Genomic DNA, 26,848 nt, shown 5'->3' with positions numbered 1-26,848 from the left:
TGAGTTACTGCTAGAGTTCCGAGCAGACCTTGACTCGGCCTCCAAGGGAGCGGGGGGGGGGGGGCCCGGGTCCGGCGGAGCTTGAGCGCCGCCATGAAGGACTCCCTGGTGCTCCTGGCCCGCGTGCCGGCCCACCCCGACTCCCGCTGCTGGTTTCTGGCCTGGAACCCTGCCGGGACCCTGCTGGCCTCGTGCGGCGGTGACCGCAGCATTCGCATCTGGGGCAAGGAGGGTAAGGGCCAGGCCCCCCGCACCCCTCCCTTCGGGGCCCTTGGTCCTGGACGCTCTCCCCATCCTCCCCTTCCCCCCGCCCTTCTTTAGGTGCCACCCCACGGGGAAGCCCCCAAATCAGGTGCCTTGCGTAATTATAGTGACCAACAGCGTTTCAAAGTTTACGAAACTCAGTGCATTCGCTATCTAGTTGAATGAGGGAAGATTACAGGTGTGATCCTCATCTTTTAAAAAGGCGAGAAATTCGACTCAGGTTACGGTGACATGCTCTTGATGCCTAGTATCAGAATTCGAATCCAGGTCTTCCCGGCCTCAAGTTTTTGCCGTGTCATGCTACCCTCCTCCATCCACCATCCTGGAATTGTTCCCAGATTCCTCCCCTCCCCTACCCCATCCCACCAGCCATGTCACTGGAGAGAAGTTTAATCTCCCCCCACCCCCAAAAATGTAAGGGAGGTATCCCTGGTGCTAATGCATCAGTTGTTTTCTCTAAGATAAGAAATCTGTCGTGTCTTTCTTCAGCCACCTTCCTCCCCACATCAAGCTCCTTGGCTGATGCTGTGACCTGCATCATCTTTCTCTCTAGGTGATGGCTGGGTGTGTAAGTCAGTTCTGGCCGAGGGTCACCAGCGCACTGTGAGGAAGGTGGCCTGGTCCCCTTGTGGGAACTACCTGGCATCTGCAAGTTTTGATGCTACCACCTGTATTTGGAAGAAGAACAAGGATGACTTTGAGGTAACTAGGCTGGAGCTTTCTGGCTGAGGATGATTAAATCCTGAGCCCACCTGTGCTTGGCTTTTTTAGTTTATTTCGATTAAGCATTTATTATTATCACCGAACAAGTAACTATTATTGCCATTATTTATTATCTGGTTGCAAGGAATTTTGCAGCATACTGGGGCAATAAGACAAAAATGGGGCGCTCCATGAGTTTGAAATGTAAATACAGATAAATGCAAAATATATACAAATAATTATCTAGGATGGGGGGGGAGGGAAAGGATAGTGATTGAGGGAATCAAGAAAGGCCTCTCTGGACCTTCTCCTTCTATTGACTTTCACCCACTATACTTTCCACAGTGTGTAACCACCCTTGAAGGACATGAAAATGAAGTAAAGTCAGTAGCTTGGGCCCCATCTGGTAGCCTTTTGGCTACCTGCAGCCGGGACAAGAGTGTCTGGGTCTGGGAAGGTGAGTAGCATAGCTTGTGTGGAGATAGTTAAGAAAGGTAGTCAGTTGTATCCTTCTTAATGTAGCCTTTGGCTGTTGGGCTCATAGTGTCCTTACCTCCTACAGTTGATGAAGAGGATGAATATGAATGTGTCAGTGTTTTGAATTCACATACACAGGATGTTAAACATGTGATATGGCACCCTAACCAAGAGGTAAGAATCTGGGGTAGGGGCAACTTTTGGGACAAAAAGTCTTGGGACTTTGAAAATCTCTGATGTTAAACAGTCTTAATTCTGTCCCTCCTGAGCTTGGACTCTAAACTGTTGTATGCTGTAAATCAAAACCTTGAAGCTACTCTTAGAAACATGTAATAAAGCCCCTCCAGGCTGTAAGAGCATGTGGGCCTAGTGGGAAGAGATAGTGTGGATATTCCGTAACTCCTTAACAAAGGCTGCTTGCTAGGTGGTACAGTGGATAGACTTGGAGTCAGAAAACTTGAGTTCATAACTGTCTCAGACCTTTACTATGTGATCTGCCTTAGTTTCATCATCTGTAAAATAGGGGTGATGATGCCTGTCAAGATCAAAAGAGATGTGTGTAAATGTGACACTTGTGATATTTGCAAATCTGAAAGCACTATACAAATGCTCGTTATCATTAACTTGCTTAGCAGTATTGATGTGTCCTGTGTGTTGTTCTAGCTGTTGGCATCAGCCAGCTATGATGACACAGTAAAGCTATACCGGGAAGAAGAGGATGATTGGGTATGCTTTGCTACCCTGGAAGGCCATGAGTCCACAGTGTGGAGCTTGTCCTTTGACCCCAGTGGCCAGCGCCTGGCGTCCTGCAGTGATGACCGAACCGTGCGCATTTGGCGCCAGTACCTACCAGGCAATGAGCAAGGTGAGTTGCCAGAAACTAAGGCAGAGAATGGCTTCTCTAAGATTCGGATCAGAATCCTCCGGAGACATCTGCTGTAAGAAGCAACTTGTTTTTCAAACTAATTAGAGACTTTTTGTAACAGGAGTGGCCTGCAGTGGCTCTGACCCTACATGGAAGTGTATCTGCACCTTATCTGGCTTCCATTCTAGAACTGTTTATGATGTCTCTTGGTAAGTCCCTTTCATTCATGAAGCTGGTACACACATATCCTGCACTGGCTTCTACTCATTGAGATTGAGCTGGATTGTTGATTTTGCCAGATCTGGCCAGTACTAGCCTCCTGATGTAACAAGCTCACACTAACTGCTGGTCTGGGAGTATTTAGACAGAAGATGGATAGGCCTGGAGATCAGCTTGATTTGGGCTATGGAGTCATTATTTATTATCTTACTATCAAGAAATATTTGACTGTCTCTGTGTCTGGAGTATATGGAGTTAGTTTCCCCTTATGAAATATGTGTTAAGGAAGACTGGAAAGTAGTTTCAGCACTAATTCTGGCTCAGTAATTGGTCTCTGTATTGAAAATGGCTTAGGGAACTTTTCTTTCAATCTCTTCCAAGCTAAAGCTACCTCTAAAATTGCATATAAGCATGTTCGTAGAGGTTTAGAAATGTTAGGATTAGGTGGGTTGGTCTCTAGGTCTGTTCAAGGAAGATCTTGAGTAAAACTTGTGGCTGAATCCTAAAGGGAGACTGGACTTTTGAGACCAAGTTGGGAAAACTAGTACCTCTCCCAACATCACGATTCCAGTTCTGCTTAGAATTGACGTATTTGGAGCAGCTAAGTAGCTCAGTGGATAGACCACCAGCCCTGGAGTGAGGAGGACCCAAGTTCAAATTCTGTCTCAGACCAGACACTTACTAGCTGTGTGACCTTGGGCAAGTCACTTAATCCCAATTGCCTTGCCCCCCAAAAAACTACCTATGCATTGAAAAGCAACACCTTTCTTCCTAGGTGTCACCTGACAGGGGCTCTGGCCACAGCTTGTGGTGATGATGCCATTCGAGTATTTGAAGAAGATCCCAGCTCAGACCCTCAGCAGCCATCTTTTTCCCTAACAGCTCACCTACCCCAGGCCCATTCTCAGGATGTGAACTGTGTAGCTTGGAACCCCAAGGAGCCAGGACTGCTGGCTTCTTGCAGTGATGATGGTGAGATGGCTTTCTGGAAATACCAACAACCGGAAAGTCTCTAAGGCCTTTTACCCACACATATCCCCTGAACCTTTCAGCAGAGGGATAATACTGATTTTCCCCAGAGGGGGGAAAAAATCACGAGTCAGTTTTCTCAGTCTATGTAAAAAGCCTGAAGGAACACAGTGCTAGCTTCACTCTCTTCATGTCTGAACTTAATCCCCTATTCATTTGTTAGAAGCTGGTTGAAAGAGCCCAGCTCTAGGATCACTAATAATTTTTCCATCCTTTTGACTTGGGCCTCTAGTTCAGTTGTGTAAAATAAATGTTTTAAAAATCTTATCCTCAGCTTTTGTTTGCATTAAGGTGGGTATGGAGTATTAATTATTTAAATATCTATACTGTATATGGATTTATAAAAATTTCATGGCTTTCATTTTGAGAAACTCAGCCAGGTGTATGAATTAAATTGAATATTTAAGAGAGAGCGACAGTACTGGATGTCAGAAATACCCCTCAATACACCTTTAGTCACTTCTCATTTCAGCTCTGTATCTCTGTCTCCCAAGCCATTTTTGCCAGTCTTAAGACCACTGTAACTATTCATGACTCACAGAAAAATTTCCAGGGACTACAGGGAAGCTGGGAATGGACCACCCAGTAGAACTGGTCCTGCTCAGATTTAGGAATGAGTGTTCTATATTCTTATATGCACTTTCATGTCCACTTATCTCTATATACAAACAAGTTATATAAAGGATAAATTTAGGAGGTAATCTCAGAGAGAAGGTTGAGGACCAGGAAAGGTTTCTTGCAGAAGGCAGGCAGGGCCAGAACTAAAGTCTGCCTTGCATTCCACAACCTGTTTTAATTGGAACCCAAGAATGACTCACTACCACAAAATGTTCAAGTCTCCTTCAGATGAAATTTAGCATATTTTCCAGCTCTACATTCTTTTGAAGAAGTAGCAATTCAAGGAAATCCACAGATTTAGCACATGCAACTTTGGCTTCTCAAACCTGCCTGGATCACTTGCTTAAAATGATACTGTGCATATGATCTGAAAAGAAATGAAGAAAGCTGTGTGTAAAGCTTTCTGGAATAACAGCTGACTGCACTGTCTCACTGGGCAATTTATACTGCCCCCTGGTGCTTAGAAACTATAATGTTGACCAGCCTTGTAGGATGGCTGGTCCAAGAAAGCTGGGGTACCACTGGCCAACATGTTAGCCTGATTTGAATTAGCCACCCCGTCATCCGCTAAACAATGAACCCAGTTTCTGACATGACCTTATTTCAGTTAACGAGGAATGTAATAAATGAGAACTTGAACCCTGACCAAAAATTCTGGAGTGGTTACCTGGGAATAGCAATTGGCCTCATAAGGCACTTACATGCTATGCTGAGGAGTTTCATCTGGCCAATGGAGCAGGATGGAAGACCTATCTTAGCCAAGGGGCTGTCCATGAGCCTTTACTACTAAACAGAATCACCTCAAAAAGTAAAGATAGTCAAGGGAGTCTTCAAATAATTTTACTTGAATATTCAAAACTCAAAAAACACCTACAAAGAACCACATTAAAAAATACTGTACAAGTTCCATTCTTCAGCATAGCCAACAAAAACCAGCAGACATTCAAATTACGAAGGGGACCTACGGTTAAACAAAATAAAGGGTGAAAATGTTGACAGCTAAACCAACACTAGCATGACTCTCTCACATATTTTGGATCTCTGAAAATCCACGGTTTCAGACAACTGCACATTTCAAATCCCAGTTTAGCATTTTTCTGAGAGTAAATGAGTGCCCTGGGACTCAGTCAGAATCACTATCACTTTCTGCTTCCTTCACATCCACACTGAATTTGTATTCCTGGTCACAACCCATGTAGGCATCACTCATAAAGTAGAGTGTGTAATTATGGGCGCCAGTCGCTGGAGCCACAAAATCAAGCTTCACCTAGAGGGAGAAAGGAAGCAAGAATGAAGATGAGCAGTTCTAGGATTTAGAAAACCTAGTCTTGTCCCATCCTGCCCTTCTCCCCACCTCCCCCCAGTCTGCTCCTTACCTACCAGGTAAGGCCCAAACAATTCACTCACCTTGGCCTTCTGTTGCAGTGTCAACCTTTTGATGGAGATGAGGCTATTGGATTTGGAGTCTCCAATCACCACCCACCAGCCCTCCTCACGTTTCTATAAAAGTAAACAAAGTAAGGACCTTAATAAACAAAGATAATTCAGTATTTGCCATTTATTGTAATGGAAAAAAACATGGGGTTTGAATCCTACCTCTTTATACCTATTAACCATAACCAGATGAGTTATTTCATGTCTTTTAAGTCTTAGTTTGTCTATAAAGGGTAGATAATACTTGTACTGCTCACCTTATAAGGCTGTTAAAAGGAAAGCACACAGCTCTTTAAAGTGCTATATAAATGAGGGCTATTGAACATGTCAGAGAAAAGGCAGGAAGCTGCCTGAGCTCTCCCCAATTTCCCTCGAAACAACTTTAAGTCAAGCCTCAAAATGAATTCTGGAGCCTCCTGGTTCAGCACACCAGCTGTGAGGCCTCTAGCACCAGCAGGTGAGCTGCTAGCCCCTAATTCCAGCCCCACCCCCACATACAGTGAGCTACCAGTCCCAGAGGCTCTGGTGCAGCAAGCCAATGACCAGTCACCTGGCTCCCAGGACAAGAAGCTTGGGACAGTGCCTCCTGTATCCCAGAAGCAGAGCTCAACTTTAAAAGTTATGAAATAGGCTAGAAAATGAGCAAAAAGCAAAAGTTCCTGATCACAGAAAGCTACTGTGGTAACAGTGAAGATTAAGACACAAACTAATAAGAGGACAACAATGTCAAAAGGCCTGTATGCAACGCCTCATAAGAGAAATATGAATTGGTCTCAGGCCCAGAAAGTCCTCCTGGAAATGCTCAAAAAAGATTTTAAAAATCAAATAAGAGGCAGAAGAAAAATTGGGAAAAGAAATGAGAGTTTGCAAGAGAATCATGAAGAGTCAACAGCTTGGTAAAGGAAGCGCAAAAAAATGGAAAAATTCACTGAAGAAAATAACTCCCCTTAAAAAGTAGAATTGGCCAAATGGAAGAGAAGGTACAAAAGCTAACTGAAGAAAATAATTCCTTAAAAGTTAGAATCAGGCAAATGGAAGCTAATTAAGAAATATCAAGAATCAATCAAAATCAAAAGAATGGGGGGAAAATGGGAAAAAAAGAAAATGTAAAATTTATACCTCATTGGAAAAACAATTGACCTGATCCGAGATCCAAAAGAAATAATTTAAGAATTATTATACTACCTGAAAGCCATGATTTAAAAAAAAAAAAAGCATGGGCTGCATCTTTCAAGAAATTATCAAAGAAAACTGCCCTCATATCCTAGAACCTGAGGGTAAAATAGTAATTCAAAAGAAACCACCAATCACCTTCTGAAAAAAATCCCCAAATGAAAACTCCCAGGAATACTATAGTCAAATGCCAGAACCCTCAGATAAAGGAGAAAATACTGTAAGCAGCCAGAAATAAACAATTCAAATATCGAGAAGTCACAAGATTGCACAAGATTTAGCAGTTTCTACATTAAAGAATTGGAGGGCTTGGAATATGAAACTCCAGAAGGCAAAGAAGCTTGGATTACAACCAAGAATCAACTACCCAGAAAAACTGAGCATAATCTTTCAGGGGAAAAAGAGTGGAAATTCAATGAAATAGAGGACTTGCAAACATCCCTGATGAAAAGAACAGAGCTGAACAGAAAATATGATTTTCAAATACAAGACTCAAGAGAAGCATAAAAAGGAAAGAAACAACATAAGTTAATAAGGTTAAACTGTTTACATTCCTACATGGAAAGATGATACTTGTAACTCTTAAGAACTGTATCACTGTTAGGGCAGTTAGAAGGAATATACATTAGGAAAACAACTAAGGGTGAGAAAGAAGACTGCACTGGGAGAAGAGGGAAGAGAGGCAGAATGGGATAAATGATATCACACAAAGAGGCATGAAAGACCTATTACAGTGAAGGGAAAGGAGAGTGGGACAATCATTATTTGAACTTTACTCTCATAAGATTTGGCTCAAAGAGGGAACAACATACACACTCAGTTGAGTATAGAAATCAAAATGAGGACTATCATGGTCCTCCACTCAAGTTCTACTCCAGTGACTCAATGGGATAGAGATGACTGGGTTCTCAAAGGTGAAGAAAATGGCACTGCAGCTGAAAATGGCTTTAGATATGGGTCTAATAATGGACTGGATGTGTTGCCTAAAGGCCAGCCTAACTAAGTTCAGAGAGGTTCATCAAGGGTAGTGTGGTTGCCAGGTGAGGTTATTTTGGCCACAAAAACTCATCAAGAGTCTTAGTAAGGTGTGAAAAGGTTGAGATCCAACATATCTTAATAGCCCCCAATCGTCCCTGTATATTACAGCACAGTATAACAACATTTATAATTAACCCAAGTCACTAAGGCAGGAAAGTGTTCAAACTTTTTTTTTTAAACCACTTCCAAACTTTCATCAAAAACCATTAAAATAGTTTCTGAGGCCTACAAGAGAAAACTCCAATACCTAGTGCCTTGCAAAACTTAATGTCTGAACTGAATTTAATTCAGTTATCTAGAAACTCATGAATCCAGAACACTTCAGTTTCTTACACTGTCAGGTAACTGAAGTATTAGTGAAGAAAACAGCAATCATCTAATTTCCATATCCACCAATATTAAATCAGATAAAAGACAACGCTTCCTGATAAGGCAAGCTACCGTGCAGAGCCAGGCTGTCAAATTCAAACAGAAATAGATCCCTGCAGCTGCACAGTGACTTGGAAAACCACACATTAACAGTATCTATGTTGTATTGTATTTTCCTTTTGGAAAACACATCCTGATTACATTTTAATCTGGTTCCAGTGGCACTCTGCAATTGTACAGCCATGCAGTTAACACCTATGGAGAGGACCTTCCCAGAATGAGGTTGGAGGAGAAAAAAGAGGCATTAGTCCTCTGTCTGAAACATTCATTTAGCAGGGGGATGGCTTCTAGAACTCTAGAAAAAGGGCTAGTCTACTCACCAGTCCCACTATACTTTCCATAACTTCCCCCACTCAGAATTTGGTCCTGAAACCAGCTCAGAAATGTGGCTGAAGGAAAGATAAAGAACCAGCCCCAGCCGCAAGAGACAGAATAATGCTTGTAATGGCCCCAAGGGATTTCTAGCACCATAAATCTGTATTTTAAAAATCTGTCTGGGACTCCTGGCAAGAAAATATCTCTGCCAACACAGACTGGTATCTATTCTCTAACTTCCAGTTTTAGAGAAGCTAAGGTTATGTGACTTGCTCAAGGTCAACATAGTATATGTCAAAGGTGAGACCTGAACTCAAATGGACATCCTGGCTTCAAGGACGGCTCTCTAAGCACTATGCAGTTTTACTTCTTAAAGCAACATTACTAAGTCTAAATGTCTTCTTCCTCAATGATATGTTTGGACTCTGGCTAGTAAAAAGGGATTCAAACCTATATGTCAGCAAAACCTGAAAAGCTTACCTGTGGGAAAAGAGGAGCAATGACAGGGCCTGTGACTTCCTCTTCTCGCTCCAGCTGCACCAGCACAACAACTGGCCCACCACTGTACGAAAGAAACAGGACATCACAACCCATGCAGTGGGCTCAGAGCAAACCCAAGGGCTGCCTCCCACCCACCCACGACTGTGTAGTCCTTTTTAGTACTTCTGGGGCCGGAGGCTGGCCCCTCCCAACTCACCTGCGGATGCTCTCTTTTTCCACCACCTCATAAGACAATTCAATATTGGGATAGCGATTACAAAAGCGGGCTACATCAGCAATCTGATTATCTGATAGCTGAAGCAGCGTGTTGCGTTCTTCATCTTCCATCTCCATAATGTCAAAGACACTCTCCACTCCCTGTAAGGGAACAATGGAGGCTCAGAGAGATCCAGGAGAAAAGGAGGAAAATACCAATAAAAAGGAAAACTTGCTGAAGGAACTCATTAATTTCACTAACAGTACCAGGTCTTACTTAACCAGAGGAAACATTGCCCACAGCTGGGAGGTAAGTATGTTACCTCTCCTCATCTAAGATCTTAATGTGTGGCCCCTTCATTGCCAAATGAGGACCAGAGATTTTTTCAGGTTACAGCTGGGCTCCCTCTGACCTTGGATAAAGCTTAAGTCCAGAAAGTTCAGCTAAGATAGCAGGTGCTTCCCTCTTCAGGCATCTCCCTAATGCTCCCAATCTGAGTCTCAGATTACCTTGTCTGTGCATCGTTTGATGTGGTCAGAGGTGAAGTGTGGCAGCTGCTTCAGGTAGGAGTCTTTGGACCACATGGCTTGGGTAACCATCTGAGCCAGTTCCATGGCTGCCAGAGCAGGGCTCAGCCAACCATTGCTAGAGAGGACATCAACACAGGCTTGGATGAGCCGGATTGCCTACAGATGGAGAAACAAGAGCACATTAGGCACAGGAACTATTGCCTTACTTCCCTCCACTATGCACCCCCTCCAATCCCACAGTACCTTACTAAGGATCTCCTCAGTGTCAGATTGCAGTTCAGCACTTAGCTGCATACGGGACAAATGGGCCTGAAGCAACAGGTTGGTCTTAACATGGGGATCATTGAACTTGGGGTTGTTCAGCTTGTGAGGCACTTTCTGAGCCAACTGGTAAGAGGGAAAAAGAAATATTGTGATGCTTAAGTGTCACTGCTCCTCACCCAAAGTAGCCGTGTAGAAACGTTCAGCCTTATGGTTAAGCCCCAAATTTATAACTGAGTAATTTCTACACATAGCATTTTTCTGTGATAGGTTATTGTGGACTTCAGGTGCTCGGTCTGAACACTCTCAGAGTTGTGACTAGTATTCTCTCTATCCTTACCTGCCGTAGCAGGTTGTCTTCATGATGTCGGATGGGGATGTTCTCATACTCTGCTGCATTGGAAATGATCTCGATGAGCCCACGCACCTTGGTCTTAGCATTCAGAGACATACTGAAAAGCTCTGGGGAGAGAAGATGTTGGCAGAAAGTCAAGGACAGCTGGAGAAGGAAACAGAAAAGAAATTCCCAACATCCTGGAACTACAATGATATTTTACATAATTTATCACATTCAAAGGTCTTGGGTAAGGCACCTGTGGCCACCTTTTTTCCTTAGGCAAGGTTCTTCCTGCACGACTTTCCCTCAGATGACTCTAGGTTCCCTTACCAATGGTGGTATAGTTGATGTAGTAGTAAGCAGCAATCATGCCCAAGTTCAGAGGTGCCACATCCATCTCATCCTCAATACTGATACATTTGGACTGCTCCAGGTCACTTAATGTCTGCTCTACCAGTTCCGACAAGTGATCCGACAAGTGACGATGGGAGATACCTATAGATTTAAGAGATCAATTGAAGTCAATGCTGGAGGGATTGTATTGGACAACATTCCACTAACACAGTGCTGGTAGATCTGTGAATAGGTAAGGCCATTCCAGAAAGCAACTGAAAGTATCCAAATAAGATGGCAAAAATGCTTGCATCCATTGAGAAGAAATTCCACTGCTAGGTATATTCCTCAAGGAGGTTATTGATTAAGAAGAATTTAAAAAAAAAAAAGGTTCCACAAACACCAAAATACTTAGAGTAATAATTTTTTTGGCAGTAGCAAAGAACTGGAAACAAATCAGAGACCCATTAACTGGAGAACGGCTAAACAAAATGTAGAACATGAATATTACTCTGCTATAAGAAATGACTACAGAGAAGCATGGAAAGACTTAAAATGAACTGATGCAAAATGAAGTAAGCAGAGACAGAAAAACAATATACACTATGACTACAACAACGTAAATGGAAAATAATAATTATAAAACAATGGAAACTGAATACTACAGGTTAGCTAAGTGGTCAAAGGATATGAATAGACAGTTCTCAAAAGAACTGAAAATTACTGGGGGCAGCTAGGTGGTGCAGTGGATAGAGCACTGGCCCTTAAGTCAGGAGGACCTGAGCTCAAATCTGGCCTCAGACCAAACACTTGACACTTACTAGCTGTGTGACCCTGGGCAAGTCACTTAACCCCAATTGCCTTAAAAAAAAAAAAAAGAAAGAAAATTACTAACAACCACAAATGGAAAGAATGCTCCAAATCACTAAAAAGAGAAATGTTAATCAAAACAATCTTGAGGTTTCACCTCATACCTTGCAAAATGGCAGCGATGACAAAAGATGGGAATAATCAATGTAAAAGGAGTTGTGGGAAGACAGGCATACTGGTGCATTGTTGGCAGAGTTATGAATCACTATAACCATTTGGGAAACAATTTGGGATTACATATAAAAAATGATCAAAATATCCATACCCTTTGACCCAGAGATTCCACTACCAGGTTTATACTCCGAGGAGGTCATTGATAAGAAGAAAGCCTCCATATAAACCAAAATATTTACAACAACACTTTTTGTGATAACAAAGAAACAGAGACAAAGTATATGCCCATTGATTGGGGAATGGTTAAACAAATTGTGGTCCATGATTGTAATGGAATATTACTGTGCTATAAAAGAAATGAAGAATTTTTTTTCAGAAGTGATGAATACAGAGAAACATGGAAAGATCTACCTGAACTGATGCAGAGTGAAATAAGGGCCAAGAAAACAATATACATGCCTACAATGTTAACAGAAAGAACAAATACACATACACAAATCAAAAGTAAATGTGGCACAATTTTAAAGAACAAGTGTGGCTCAAAGAGATACAAAAAGACACACCAACATCTCTACAGAAGTGGGAAGTCCACAAGTGTTGATCACTTCATTTTCAAACTTTTTTTTTTTGATATACTGATCACTTACACTGATTTTCCTCTTCTTTACCTTTTATTTTCCTTTAAAAACAGTTTTTGTGATCTGGGATGGCTCTCTGAGAGGGGAAACAAGAGGGATACTGGGGGAAATTTGGTGAAGTAAGAAGAACAAAAGATATCAATAACAACTTATTTAAAATGACTATTACAAAATTATAAAGAACAAGGCTGGCTCTAAAGAAGAGGTATGATAAAGATACTCCTCCCCTCTTTGCAGAAATTGCTGGGGGGTGGGATGAGAATGATAAAACAGGTATGGAATATTGCATATGATGTCAGATTTCCCCAATGTACTGATCAGTTTTGTTGAATTTCTTTTTCAATTTTAAAATTCTGTTATATAGGATGGTTTTCACGGGGGTGGGGAGAGTATGATTATCAGGGGAAATTCAGGTAATGTAAAAACAAAAGATAAATCAATTAAAAAAAAATGTGTAGAAAGGGCTAAGAAGCTAGACACCCAGAGCTAATGCTAGAAATATCACAGTGAAGATGGCTTCAAAACATTGAGCTCACCCTGCAGATTGTAGTAGTTGGGGTTCTGGGTCATGCGCCGGTACAGGAATGTCCAGGTCAGGTAATCTACTGCATCTTGCTTGTTCTCAATGGTCTTGGTGACGATCTCAGCATTGAAGTGGTCATGCATGCAGTGGTCCAGATGAGACTCCACTGGCAGTGGCTCATAGAGAAATTTCTTAAAGAAGTCCTATGAGGAAAGGAAACAGTAGAATGAAAAATAAGAACCCTACTAGGTTGATCAGTAAGGCATAGACTCTGCTTGTCAGACAGTGATAAGACACCAAAAGAAGCTAAAGTTGCAAGTAGCAATCACTGACTCAACCATCTCCTTCTTAAGGAAGGAGAAGGCAGCAGCACTGAAGACACTGAGAAACAGATGATGAGGCACAGAACCAGCCAGAACCAGCTAGAGGTAGGAGTTAAATGTGAGGGAGCACTGAACAGCAGCAGAAAACATGACAGGCAAGAATCCAACATCTTGATGTGATTTCATGGAACTGAACTCAAAGGAGTTTGGAGAGTAGACAACACCGGAGATATCTGGGTTGTAAGTGAAGCCATCATCCAGACGAGAACAAACAACGTGACTGGGTACTCTGAGGCCTAACTCTCCAGAGTTCTTCATATTCCCAGGACTTACTTTTTTGGAGCCCTGACACATGATGACACATCGTCCTTCATCATCCTGTAGAGGTCGATTGGCATGACCCACCATTTGTAGCACATCATAGATGGGATAATCCACATAACTAACAGGATAGAAGGCAAGAAGGGAAATAAGACAGTGTATAAAATAGAGAGACAATGTGAAAAAGAAAAATCCTGATCATTCTCCCTTGAATGCCAAGTCGGGTTTAAAATGTTCCCATAATAGGGTGAAAGTCACAGGTAAAAACTACTATTATCTATGAGTTTTACATTTACAGTTTCTTTTTTATGCATGTAATTTATGTTAGCAATTTTGAACTTAAGGATAAAATGTTTAAGGGTAAATCTCACATTTTCATGGCTTAGGGCCCCAAGGGAGTTCAGCAAAAACGGCAAAAAGTACCCCAAACCAAAAACTACAAAACTCCCTTTAAAGGACTCCACAATCAGTATGGAACCTTTGGACAGCAATTTCTAGGGACTCACTAGACCCTATCCTAGGACCCTTTATCCCTTGATCCTTTTCCATTCCCAACAACCTCAAAACCCTGGAGTAATTAATCCCCATCATCCATTTCCTCCATTTCTGTTCCTGGGCTGCTACAGAACTTTGGAACAAGTTACAAAACTATACCATTTAATCCACTTTATATGCAAATGAAAATGCCCTTAGTATGGGTTCAGCAATCTCATTACCTCCCTATCTCACTCCTTACAATAACTGTCTTGAATCCTTTCTCTTCAGAGTCTCACCCCTCACTCCCAAAGCAAGTAACCAAGTCTCCCATTTGACTCATAAGATAGAAGCTATCTAAAGAGAGCCTGCTCATCTTCCAACATCCACAAAAAAATTCTCAGGATCTTTGCCTGTCCTCTCCTCTCGTCTCAAAAGATAAGGTATTCTTTAACTCCTTGCTGAAGCTAATCCTTTTTCTACCCCATGCTCTTAAATCCTATCCCCTTCTTGACTCCTCTGGGACACTGCTTAAACCATCATCCCTTTTTCTGTCTTGTACCATTGTCAGCTGAACTGAAAAGTGATCCATTTTCATTCTCTCTTTTCCCTAGGTCCATATTAATCTACAAATGTGTTCAGATTTTCCCAATACTAAAAAAAAAAACTGTTTCCTCACATTTTCTGTCCTATTTTTCCTCTTTCTCTTTTTTTAAAAAAAGGTTTATATATTATTTCTACATCCTCAGTATTTCTTTATGTCTTGATCTCTTGTAATCTTGTCTACAATTTCTCAAAATGCAGCAGAGCAGTGACTATCATCACAAAAGTGACCTTTAGGGTAAACAAAGACAGAGACAATTATCACTGTAACTTGACTAAAATGAGTACTAACTGGGCTGCATTTTCACTTCATTAATTATATTTCTTCCATGATATTTATGTATCCATAGCTACTGATTTTGTATTCTCTTTGCTTTGCAGGGAGGTAAAGCCCATGTGTAGAGAAGTACTGTACTAACGCATGGATCTTGCCATTATAGTACTGCGTGTCCATGATGATCACCAGATGGGCAGCCACATTCATACCCCAGCACAGGCTTCGGGAGGCCACAACCACCTGGATGGCACCTGAGGAGCAGAGGGTAGTAGAGATGAGTCCAAGGATTCCCTTGAGGAAGGACCTGTGGCTTCCACACTACGTTATGACATTTAGGATCTAGAGACACCAAGGCAGATCTGCCACATATTACTCTTTGACAAACAGACCACTGCTTCAGGGCAATGTGCCCAGCACCACAGATACTTAATTCAAAGGCACCCTTGCTCTAGTTTGGTGGGGGGAAGAGGGAAAGAAAGGAGGAAATCTCATAACTTAATAATGGAGGCCAGCGATACACTCTAAAGACAAGAAAAAGGAAGCATTAACAGGCTGCTTCCTAAAAGGCTGCAAGGCCTGTTGTGAAGAATAACAAGCGCTATAGATGGAGAAACAATAAGAAAAGCAAATGTTAAAACCAAAGCCAGCAATGAAGTGCCAAGTGAACAAAGACAAGGTTAAGGGGAGGCTGATAAAGTCCAAGATGGTTCCTGTGGTGATTTCTTTCTGTTCCGTACCTGAACTGAAGAGCTGCTCCACCAGGCGCCGCTCTGCAGGGCTAAGCCCCTCATGCAGGTAGCCCACGCCATTCAGTAGTGTCTCCTTGAGGGTGCTGTCACTCAGCTTCTCCAGGTATGGGATTAGATCCTTCTCTGTGCAATGCAAAAATCTGCCCATAGGAGCAATGGGAGGAAAGCACAGGATATCTCAGGCATGAAGCCTCACATTCTCTGCCTCTGGTGGTGGGTGGGTCAGTATACTTGTCTTGCCCAGCACCATGAAAGGAATGCAAGGAATGCCTACACCTCTACAAGGACCTACCTAGAGACAAAGAACTTTCCAGGGAATTTGGGAGTTCTATAGAACTTGACACCATTGTACCAAGATGGGAATGCAGAGCTGGCCCCAAGCAAGGTAGCAGAAGCAGCCTCTGCCCACAAGAGCTCTGCTACCTAAGAAGCGTACCTCTGTCGCTGAATGTCTGCTGCACAGGTGGTGAGGATGTCAATGGCAGTCAGGCGAGTCTGCTTGCGTGATGGGACAAAAACAATGACAGGCTTCTTGGGCGAATGCTTTGTAATGGCGTGATATACTGGCTTAGCCATAGATAGTAGGCGAGTCTGTGTGTGGCTAATGTTGAAGCCCTAAGAACCAAAAGGAAAAGGGAAAAGATGGACGTCATAAAGTCTGCTGCTCCCTAGATATGTAAGGGCAGGTGGGAATGATGGGAGTAGCTCTCACCTGAATATGCAGTTCCAAGGGGACAGGACGTACATTGGGGTGAAAATTAAAGGTGGAAGTGGCACTACAGCCTAACCAATGGGCAACATCCTTAGCATTAGAAAGGGAGGAACTAAGTGCCACAATGCGAATGGGTCGCTCTATCTGGGAGGAGATATAGCGCATACGAGAGCAGATCACTTCAAGTACAGGCTGTAAGAGAAATAAGGGAATGAATTCAGGAAAGGGCTATCAACTTACTACCCCAGTCAATCCTCTAGAAACCCATCTTTTCATTTCCAACAGCTTCAAATCCATCCATAATGAAAAAAAGCAATGGACCTGAGAGTCACAAAGACCTAGATTTGAGTTCTGCCTCCATCATTTACTAGCTACACAATCTGGAGCAAATTATAACCCAAGCCTCAGTTAACCATCTGCAAAAGAAGTCTACCAATAAATAAATGATGCTAATCACAGGTTTGAATGAGTATGTATAATGTTTTATATATTCACAAAGCTCGTAAGTAAATATATGCTACAATTACTATTAATCCTTTCTTCAAAGCTAAGGATCTCGTTTCTTCCACTATTTATCCCCCAAAGCAGTCATTCTTCACTAGAAAATGTTCCAGGTCATACTCCATGACCTCTACAAAAAGCATTTAGGTCCTCTCCTCTCCAATGAATTTTTAAGAAGGCAAATGGCAAATACCATTCTCTTAAGTGAGAACCATCAGATGAGGAAACTGTCCCTATGCCTGTGTGGGCATCCCAAAACCACAATGTCCTAGTGAGATGTACTAGCCCCCCAATTTTGTTAACAGACCATGTACATACCCCATTCTCACCCCCAATGAGGTGGACCTCATCCACCACAAAGAGGTTGACATTCTGGACATTCTTGCGCTGCTTCCAGCGGCGGGAGAGGATGTCCCACTTCTCAGGAGTGCTGATAATGATATTGCCTTTGCCCAAAAGCTTCAGGTCTGTGCTGGTCTCTCCTGTCAGTAGTACTACCTTCTTGTTGAGCCGCTCCTGGAACTTCTCATACCAATCCATGTACACCTGATGGGGGAAGGGCAGAAGAAATAAGCCTCTTCAAGCCATCACTTCAATCATTCTGAGAGAAAGTTCAGGAGACAAACAGGTCATAAGATTACCTTTTTAGCTACAGGTGTCTAAGTACTTTACAAACCTTCACCAATTCACTGAAGAATCCCTTCTCCCACAGTGCACAAATAAAGAAAATGAAACATAAAAGGGGGAAACTATCAGCTGAAGGTTTCAGAAGCAGGGGAACCTTTATATGGATTAACAAGGGAAAAACCACAGAACAGAAAGATTGGATCTGAAGTCTGAAGATCTGGTTTCAAACCCAGCCTAAGCATCTATCCAAAATGAGGCTCAGGGGCAGGTCTCCAGGGTCCTTCTCTGAACCTATGAATAGCTTCTGGGGAGGGTATGACTAGAGAAAGGCTACCAATACTTTTACCTGTTCTGCTAGAGCCTCCATGGGAGTGATATAGACACAGCGACCTTCAGAGTTCTGCAAGAGCATCCTTAAAATGGCAAATTCAGCACAGATGGTCTTCCCGCTGCCCGTGGGGGCCCCCACAAATACGTTGTCATCACTATTGTACACCGTATTAAACACTACAAGCCAAAAGAATGGCAATGTCAAGGCCAAGAGAGGAGAAGGGAGGACCAGGCAGACTACTGGCCACAAAAGTTGTATAAAAATAATGCCCTTGTAAGACAAGTTGTAGTTATTTCATTACTAGTACAATAGCACTTGTTTCATTCATTCAACAAGAAGTTACTAAGTTCTCACCACACACACAAAACTAGGGGAAGCAAACTGCCAATACTGATAGGCTAGAAATCTCAGTTGTCAGGTGGCATACTAAACTAAAAATAATCAACTCATTTTACTTCATTCCACTTTTTTCTCATCTTTTGTCCCTCTCAAGGCAGGTAGGGGATAGAGCGCATACAGTGCTGGACTCAGGAAAACCTGAATTTGAATTATGCCTCAGACACTGTGTTACACTGGGCAAGTCATATGCCCTCTTTTTGGTTTTTACTCTACCATCTTGGCTCCGCCCCCCTCATGCCTTCTTTTTGGTACCTCAGTTTCCTCATCTGTAAAATGAGAATAATAATAATAGCAACTACTTCACAGGGTTGGTGTGAGGATCAAATGAGAAAACATACGTAAAGTGCTTTGCAAACCTTAAAGAGCCATATAAATGCTAGTTATTTTCTTTTTTGCAGCTGTTAATGAAGAAGAGAAGAAGTCAGGTAACCAGAGACACAGTGGATGAGAATGAGAAATAGCTCAAGATCCAAGGAGAGTTTCTGCCATTTTAACAATAAATCCCAAAGCAAGTAAAAAAACCCAAACCATTTTCTATCCTGCTTTTCTGACACTGCCTTTATCCCAAAGATCACTTACTAAAAAGGGGACAGTTGCTAAAAGTTGTATCCCTAACTCTGGTCATCAGAAATATTTCTAAGTACCTAGGCCATTATAATAGTTCTAGGGACCACTGGATAGGGAGGTTAGGAACCTTAAGTCACCCTACAAGATTAACCATTCAAGCACCCTGGGTATGTGGTTAAGCAATAAATTTGATGAATATTACATGTCTTTGGCATTAGCTATGAGAACCAAAGAAATAACAAAGCACTTGAAGAAAAGCTGGATCCACTGTAATAAATCCCAGAAAGCAGCAAAAGTTTGAAGGTTCTTCCAGTTACTGAGACGGCAAAGCTTTTGGAACTCTTAAATTCTGATGCTGGATTCAAGTGTTACTATGAAAGAAAATTTACTGGGTCTTCCCAACAGCTAGCTTTCATGAAAAACAAGTCTCAAGAGAAATGTGCCTTCTTTGGCAAAAATAGGTTTATTTCTGAATTAATCTCAAGACAAGGTTCAAATAAGGAGGTATTATCTGGTGATTTGATACCCACCTTGAGTCTGGATGGGATTGAAGAACGGGAATTTGTCCTGGTAGAGACTCTCAAAGGCACTGTTCCTCAGGGCAGACACGGGCAATGGCTGTAAGTCTAAAAGTTCTGTGGGAGGTGGGTACTTCTCAGGTAAGATTAAGTGACGGAAGGAGACAGGCAACTGGGTCTCACAAGCTACCATATAAGAAATCAGGAGTTAGAATTCCTATCAATCTCCACTACATACCCTTTAAAAGCCAGTAGTTAGCAGAGGAAACTCCAGGTTTGTAGTTCTGCACTATCACAATATATAATACCACATCCTCCCCAGAACATTTAAAAAAAAAAAAAAAGAAGATACTGTGAAATCAGTAGGCAAAGGGGACATATTCTTGTCGAAGGAGCCGGCTTTCAGGAGAAGGCAGTACTCACATAGCCAGCGGTCTGACACCACACGAATAAAGTACTGTGGAGGAAGTGGCTCAAACACAGGAACAAAGAACGTAATGAGATGCTCATCCTGTGCATACTTGGCCTTGAGCAGGAAATACTCATGGTGCAGGATCACTTCACTGTCGACATCTTCTACCAGAATCCAGAATGCCTCAGATGAACCATGAACCTTCCAACAGAGGGGCACAGGGTCAGCAGAGGACAATGCCCTACACTCACTGGCTGGTATCCCATCCAGTAACCGCTCCAGGAAACTGTATCTCCCTTTAGATTGTGAGCTCCTTGAGAGCAGATTCTGCCTTGACCATCCTTTGTATCTTCATTGCTTAACATAGAGTAGAACTTAATAAATGCTTGCTGACTTGACCTGAAACTCTGCCATATGCCCTGCCCTGCCATTGCTTACACACACACACACACACACACACACACACACACACACACACACACCCCCTCTTTTTTCTAGCCTCATGCACCAAGTACACCAATGAAATCAATAGTAACACTACTACTGGAAAGAGCATGGCAACTCACTGCCCTATGGCTTCATTCATAAACCCTTTGACTCTCCAGATCAAAACTTGGTTCCCTAGTCCACACCTTCCTTCTCCAATGTGTTTTCTCCTCTTGTAGAACGTAAGCTCTAATCACAAGGGCAGGGACTGACTCACTCTTGTAGCTACAGAAGGCACCCCAAAAGCCCTAGTGCAGATCTAAGCTTTTAGTAGCTGCACTACAACTTTTGGTACACCCTGTATTTTTAGAGCCTAGCAAAGTGACTGGCACACAGTAGGTACTTAACAAATGTTTCTGTATTCATTCAATCTCCTCATAATCACTCTGAGAACAACCAGTCATAACAAAGTAAAACCTCACCTTTTCATCCCACTGGAAATCAGGGGTTATAGTCAGCTCTACTTTCAGGGTAGAACGAGTAATGGGCTGCAAATGCACGGAGAGTTCCAATTTGGGGAACAGGTGGACATATTTGTGAATGGTCTTCCCCATCTTGGGCATGCGGATAAGCTCACCTATGAAAAGACCCAAGAAGTGGCTCAGTGGTTGAAGGCCCAGTCAACCTGATGCACTACATAAGTAGGGACCAAAGAACTACTATAGATTATCAATAGCTTATGTGTTGGTTGGCTGGGTTCTTTTGATCACAATGCAAATTTGCACTTCAATCACTTAAAAGCTCAAAGACAAAGCCCTAGTAGTCAGGTGAGAGGTAAGTGATAAGGGACAGAATTAGGTCAGAGCATAAGAAAAGAGGTCTGAGTTAGGATGGGCTTAGACATAAGAATGTAGTTTTCATTTCAACTCATATTTATTGCCAACATGGCAAAAAAGACCAGAATTCCACAAACCTATCTCATTGTGATTCAGGTCATACAGCCGCTCGAAGGGGAAGTTTTTCTTCTCAATCTTCTTTACCACCTCCTCAGGGAGCTTCCGGAACTGGCGCAGGGGACACATGGACTGCCACCTAACCAGGAAGGAAATGAAAGCCATTGGGTCACATTCCCAAAAGACAAGGCAAGATTATAGAAGACACATACAGAAACTAACAAAAAGAAAATCTAAGCTCCGCCAAATACACTTGCTACCCAACAGTTAATCCTAATTCCACAAGCTCCAATAAACCCAGAGAAGCCAAAGATGATATAAACTGTTGCTTCATATCCACTCCAACCAACAGATATCAGATTTATAGACTGAAATCACAGCTGGTACCCTCAGACTCTTTACTGCAACCCACGATGATTAACTTTCCAGCCTACTAGCTCCTTACATGCGTTTGTCAATCATCTTGCACAGATTCAGAGTCTTGTCAGTCAGCTGTGCCCAACCTCGATTTAAGACGATTTCAAAGATGGCACGCATTAACCGACCAGCCGACTAGGAAAAGAAAATTATGGTTAGCTCTTACTAGTGCCAGACCTGTTTGGCAGGCTTATGTGGGGATGAGCTCATCCTCTGATCCAACCACCCTTATCTGCTCACAAAAAAATCTCACTTCTCTCCTCTTCCTGTGCTAGAACATAGTTCTTATTCCTTTTCTATGCTTACTGAGGTGCTACTGAGGAAAAACAGATCTCTGTGATGGTTGATCTCTAAAAATCTTAAGTAACTTAATTCAAGGTTCACTGTTCAATATAGCAAAGATGTCTCTTGCCAGCAGCCTGAGGCTACCAAGTGACTTTAACAGATGGGAACAATAAAACTGGAGAGGCTTTTTGTCATCCCTTGGTTATTAATAAATGCTGTGACACTAGCAAGAAGGAACTGCCCTCAAGAGGCATAGCTATATGACTTACTTCCCCGCCTTTCCCCACCACTACCATCTTGTCCAGCAGCCTCACCCTTTCATGATGCTCATGGTCAACAAAGCATAAGAAATTAGGCCCTCACAGCAACAATGAACCACAACCAGTTCTGACAAGCTCCACCCCCACCCCACCCACAGACATAGGAGATTAGGATATTATAAACTACTTGACTCTGTTACAACCAAATTACAACTCTGAACTCACCTGTGTAACATATACCATGTCTGCCATCAGTGCAAAACCCTCAAGCTTTAGCTGTGAAATAAAGGCCTGGAGAAGCACATTGATCTATAAAAGGGAAAAGGAGAGGAAAGCAGTATAGCCCATGTGGTCTGATGTATAGTATCAAGTGAATTACATTCCTACTCTAGGCATCCTTCCCAATACGCGACAGTAGTTACTCTGTACAAAAGGGACAGGTAGAAGGCATTAGGTTAGAGTTCAGCAGGTTACCAAAACAGTTATCCTAAATCTTAACATTTCTTTTAGGAGCTATGAAAACCATGTGATCTTCATCCCTGTGCAAGTGCCTTAGTTTAAGTGTTAAGAGGCTTACCTTTGCACTGGGTTCCTCAATGCTCTCCTTCACAGGAATAGGAACCCTCTCTAGTAATTTCTGAAGCTCTAGCTTCTCTTCCTGTTATAGGTCAGAAAATAAATCAGAAAGAAAACTAATGTTCACAGAAAGCAATCTTCTAGGTCCCAATGCACAGAGTACCAAATCCCAATCATTTTCAGACTGACTTCTACAGACTCACCTCTCTCACTGTGATGTTTTTGAATTCTGAAGAGAGTGAGAACACTCTAAAGAGCTCAATTTCACTCAGAGTTGGTTTCAACAGCTGGTTATAGGTCTGCACCGTATCATTGGTTATATAATAGTGACTGGCAATACGGCCAAGCTCTGTCACCTGTGAGTAGGAAAGTTCGATTTAAGGTTGGTGAATTGTTCAAATCCCTTTTTGTGGCAGGTTCATTTGCAGAAAGGGCCACAGGCACAGACAGTGAGTTCACCAGTGTGATTGAGCTAGCTCAATCAAGTGGACACATTTCTAGTGGCCACAGTGAAAAGATAGACAAGCTTTCCATATCAACTCAACCAATATAAAAGGAAAGATTTTTCAGGAGTCATCACAATGAGATCAGGAGGTTCTAAGTTCAATGAATCAACCATCCTATTGAAATGCTCTTCTGTACTTTACCATACCTTCTATGTTTTTGGGTAGGAACTGGGTACAAGTTAAAGTCCATGTTGAATAAAGTAAAATTTCCCAGGGTCTGGGACCTCTCCCCAGGCTATGAGGCCTAAGAATCATCCTACTCACTTGGAAGTTGCCAGTCTTCTTATCATATTTGACCAAATTGTTCTTGTCCAACATGAGAGCTGCAGTGTGCACCAAATCTAGCCGGCGCTGATCCAGCAGGGGATCCCCCTTAAGGTCATCATGTGAAATGCCATAGAGGGTTGGGGAACGAAGCATTCGAATATATAAGTAGGCATAACCCAGCCAATTTACTGCATCCTGCAAAAAGAAGAGCACTGATCTTAGGAAGAGAAGTAGTTGTCAATCCCCAAGATCTTGGTAGCCTCAAAATCTTCTAAGTGAGAATTTACAAAAAAAGAAAGAGGTATTAAGGAGAAAGCATCACTGAATACTGAGTGATCAGTAGGATCAAGATTAAAGGTGCTAGCTTATTCTTCTGAGTACTTTATTTTGAGTTCCAGATAGATACAAGAAAGTAATATCCAGGGGGCAGCTAGGTGGCACAGTGGATAGAGCACCGCCCTGAAGTCAGGAGGACCTGAGTTCAAATCCAGCCTCAGATGAAACAGTTGACACTTACTAGCTGTGTGACCCTGGGCAAGTCACTTAACCCCTATTGCCTAAAAGACAAACAAATAAACAAACCAAGAAAAAAAAAAAAAAAAAGAAGAAGAAGAAGAAGAAGAAGAAGAAGAAAGAAAGTAACATCCAGTGGCCAGAGCAACTCCTACCTTTGCATTCTGGACATTCCCCAAGACGATCTCAGCATTGAGCATGTCAGGCAGCTTTGATACCATCTGGCTCTCAATAGGTAGCTGCTGATTGAGTAGGGACAAATAGTACTGCAGCTCCCCATGAGATGTAATGAGGATGCCTTCCCCTTTTGTATCATACTGTGGTCGCCCAGCACGACCCAGCATCTAGATCAATCAGAAAAAGAAATTGAGTTGAGGATGGAAGAAAGCTTTTTTGTTTGGCTTAAGGGTTTCAAAACTCTGGGCTAAATTTTACTATCCTGGCAATCTCCTAGTACCCTTGCACAAAGTACTTTTTTCTAACAGAAATACTCCTAAGTTAAAGGCCCAGTACCTGCAGAATGTCCAATGCTCCCAATTCCGTCCATCGCCCCTTTTCTGGGCTATACACCTGTGTGCCTTTAATGATGACTGTATGCGCAGGGAGGTTTACACCCCAAGCCAAAGTTGCCGTAGAGACGAGAACCTATATGGGCAAGACAAGGTTTTAAAGATAACCAAAGGCTGTCTTGTTAGTTACAGGCAGCAACACCAAAATAAGCAGTTCTAACTTCTCTAGATATCTGGGAACTGTCCCTAGGAAAAGGATGATCACCTTTTCTGGTATCTCACATGCCTGGCAATGTCCAGGTAATAGATGGCTTCTGGAACCACAACAATCAGGTCTCTAGTTAAAATGAGGTTGTGAGATACCTTAAAAAAGTAACTCTACCCTATGCCCCCCCCCCAAAAAGGACAGGGCCTTACAAAGGAATTGGCTGGGTCACCACTGAGGTATGTATGTCAGCCATATTTTCCCTCACCTGAATGTGTTTGTCAGCAAAAAGATCTTCCACAAGTGTTCGGTCAACTCTGGTCATACCAGCATGATGAATGGCAAAGCCATAAGGTAAGAGGTCCTTCAATTCCAAATTCTGTAGCACAATAAAGACACTTAGTAAGTGAGCCCCATCTTCTTTTCCTGGTTTGATTTGAAATCATAACCCTTCCATGTCACCAAACTCTCTCTGCAACCTGCAAACACACACTGCAACACAGATGAAGTTAAAGTTTACTACTGAGTTTTCAAGATCCCATCTACATAGTAACTCCACATTTGGAAAGAACAATACCCAGGGCAAGATCCCAAGCATAAGTGAGGCAGGGTCATCACTTCAACAATTTCTTAGGGTACAACATGGAATAGCTGCTGATACTGCTGACTTGCTTGTTTGAAGCCAGGCTCTGGCCCAGCAGGTACAGGCCATGAGTGGAGCCTGTCTTTTCCTTCTCACCTTGCACTGCTCAGCTTCTGTCCGAAGAACCTCAGTGGAGGCAGAGCCCTCTCGAAGGAACAAGCCAAGTGTATCCTTCTCTAGACACATATCCCGAATGGCCCTGGCTGTCTTTCCTGTCTCCTTTCTAGAGTGGACAAATACTAGCACCTGTAAGGAAATTATATAATGTCAATCTTAAGAGGTGCAATGCCAAGAGCCACCTTTACCACCTCAAGAAAACTTAGTGAGAAGCACAGCAAGCACAGAGTATCTGATACTGTAAAAGGACAAGAAGTCAAGGCTTTCTGAGAAGGACGAGCTAAGGAAAAGCAACAATCTTGGCTGTCTGAGAACAATTAGTGTCTGAAGCCTGATTTGAACTCAGGTCTTCCTGACTCCAGGCTTAGCATTCTATTCACTGTGTCTCAGCTGCCTTTTAATACCCTGGCATCGTCCCAGATGAATTCAGTTGGAATTCATCTGCCCCTAGAATGCGGCAGGGTCAGAAATCTAGGATTTAGGAAGATTAAATGCATCTCAGTCCTCTACAATTATTAACAGGTCTGCAGAAAACCCAAAGGACTCAAGTTGCTTAAAGACACCTGAAATCAAACTAAGGAACATGCAACTGACCTGGTTTTTCCCAGCATGCTCCATGATCTTCTCATAAACTATTTCATTCATGATCTGGAAACGTTTGATTGCCTTCTTCTCTGTGATCCCCACATATGTCTGTTCAAGAGGCACTGGACGGAAGCTTAAAAACAACAGTAGACAGTTTTTCAGATAAAGGTCTTATATCTCAAATACATAAAGGACTTCGTCAAATTTATAAGACTATGAGTCATTCCTCAATTGATAAATGGTCAAAGAATAAAAATAGGTAGTTTTTCTATGAAGAAATCAAAACTATAGTCATGTGAAAAAAGGCCCTAAACTATTAATTAGAGAAATGGAAATTAAAACAACTTTGAGATATCTTCTCACACCTAACAGATTGGCTAAAAGATAGGACAGGAAAAAGACAAATGTTGGAGAGGATGTGGAAAAATTTGATCGCTGAAACACTGTTGGTGGAACTGTGAACTGATCCAAACGTTTTGGGGAGCAATCTGGAATTATGGCCCAAGAGTTTTATAAAACTGTGTATATACCCTCTGACCCAGCAATATCACTAATAAGTTTGTTTCCCAAGGTGATCAGGTAAAAAGGAAAAGAACCTATGTGTTCTAAAATATTTATAGCAGCTCTCTTTGTGGTGGCAAAGAACTGAAAATTGAGGGGATGCCCATCAATTGGGAAAGGGCTAAACAAGTTGTGGTATATGATCATGATGGAATATTACTGTGTTTTGAAAAATGATGAATTGGTTGATTTTAGAAAAACATGGAAAGACCTGCATGAAATAATGAAAAGTGAAATGAACAGAACCAAGAGAATGTTGTATGCAGTAACAGCAATACTGTTCAAAGAACAACTGTGAATGACTAAGTTACTATGAGTATTATAAATACTCAAATCAACTTCAAA

At 42.2% G+C, this 26,848-nt stretch overlaps 2 protein-coding genes across 2 annotated transcripts in view; one reads left to right on the top strand and one right to left on the bottom strand.

Moving 5' to 3' along the window:
- The first annotated feature begins 44 nt into the window (after window positions 1-44).
- CIAO1 (cytosolic iron-sulfur assembly component 1) lies at window positions 45-3,823 on the top strand. The gene is made up of 7 exons (XM_027853897.1): window positions 45-232; window positions 818-966; window positions 1,312-1,423; window positions 1,529-1,617; window positions 2,107-2,308; window positions 2,430-2,517; window positions 3,303-3,823. Exons 1-7 carry the CDS (start codon window positions 94-96, stop codon window positions 3,541-3,543), a joined length of 1,020 nt encoding a protein of 339 aa, XP_027709698.1. The 5' UTR covers window positions 45-93; the 3' UTR covers window positions 3,544-3,823.
- Window positions 3,824-4,992: 1,169 nt separating this feature from the next.
- The window catches only part of SNRNP200 (small nuclear ribonucleoprotein U5 subunit 200), a 40,301-nt gene continuing 18,445 nt past the window's right edge, over window positions 4,993-26,848 (bottom strand). Inside the window, exons 16-45 of the mRNA XM_027853821.1 lie at window positions 25,952-26,075; window positions 25,337-25,486; window positions 24,866-24,976; window positions 24,397-24,528; window positions 24,039-24,227; window positions 23,368-23,565; window positions 22,801-22,953; window positions 22,599-22,679; window positions 22,247-22,330; window positions 21,505-21,611; window positions 21,080-21,198; window positions 20,589-20,743; window positions 19,692-19,881; window positions 19,281-19,454; window positions 17,800-17,960; window positions 17,145-17,372; window positions 16,326-16,517; window positions 16,050-16,228; window positions 15,602-15,753; window positions 15,007-15,115; window positions 13,523-13,631; window positions 12,880-13,069; window positions 10,719-10,883; window positions 10,392-10,513; window positions 10,034-10,177; window positions 9,770-9,946; window positions 9,261-9,421; window positions 9,044-9,125; window positions 5,582-5,674; window positions 4,993-5,441 (exon numbers count right to left, since the gene is read on the bottom strand). Coding sequence (XP_027709622.1) covers window positions 5,298-5,441; window positions 5,582-5,674; window positions 9,044-9,125; window positions 9,261-9,421; window positions 9,770-9,946; window positions 10,034-10,177; window positions 10,392-10,513; window positions 10,719-10,883; window positions 12,880-13,069; window positions 13,523-13,631; window positions 15,007-15,115; window positions 15,602-15,753; window positions 16,050-16,228; window positions 16,326-16,517; window positions 17,145-17,372; window positions 17,800-17,960; window positions 19,281-19,454; window positions 19,692-19,881; window positions 20,589-20,743; window positions 21,080-21,198; window positions 21,505-21,611; window positions 22,247-22,330; window positions 22,599-22,679; window positions 22,801-22,953; window positions 23,368-23,565; window positions 24,039-24,227; window positions 24,397-24,528; window positions 24,866-24,976; window positions 25,337-25,486; window positions 25,952-26,075 — 4,375 coding nt within the window. The 3' untranslated portion in view covers window positions 4,993-5,297. The remainder of the gene's footprint in view (window positions 5,442-5,581; window positions 5,675-9,043; window positions 9,126-9,260; window positions 9,422-9,769; window positions 9,947-10,033; window positions 10,178-10,391; window positions 10,514-10,718; window positions 10,884-12,879; window positions 13,070-13,522; window positions 13,632-15,006; window positions 15,116-15,601; window positions 15,754-16,049; window positions 16,229-16,325; window positions 16,518-17,144; window positions 17,373-17,799; window positions 17,961-19,280; window positions 19,455-19,691; window positions 19,882-20,588; window positions 20,744-21,079; window positions 21,199-21,504; window positions 21,612-22,246; window positions 22,331-22,598; window positions 22,680-22,800; window positions 22,954-23,367; window positions 23,566-24,038; window positions 24,228-24,396; window positions 24,529-24,865; window positions 24,977-25,336; window positions 25,487-25,951; window positions 26,076-26,848) is intronic.

The sequence above is a fragment of the Vombatus ursinus genome, unplaced genomic scaffold (genome assembly GCF_900497805.2).
Source record: "Vombatus ursinus unplaced genomic scaffold, bare-nosed wombat genome assembly UNPS02010219.1, whole genome shotgun sequence".
NCBI lineage: Eukaryota > Metazoa > Chordata > Mammalia > Diprotodontia > Vombatidae > Vombatus > Vombatus ursinus.
This window is presented reverse-complemented; position numbering and strand designations above follow the sequence as displayed.

Bases quoted from the DNA above. Each gene is read 5' to 3' on its own strand.
- CIAO1 (XM_027853897.1), top strand. From the start codon at position 94: ATGAAGGACTCCCTGGTGCTCCTGGCCCGCGTGCCGGCCCACCCCGAC. The intron at 233-817 runs GTAAGGGCCAGG...CTTTCTCTCTAG, and splicing joins TCGCATCTGGGGCAAGGAGG to GTGATGGCTGGGTGTGTAAG. The intron at 967-1,311 runs GTAACTAGGCTG...TACTTTCCACAG, and splicing joins AGAACAAGGATGACTTTGAG to TGTGTAACCACCCTTGAAGG.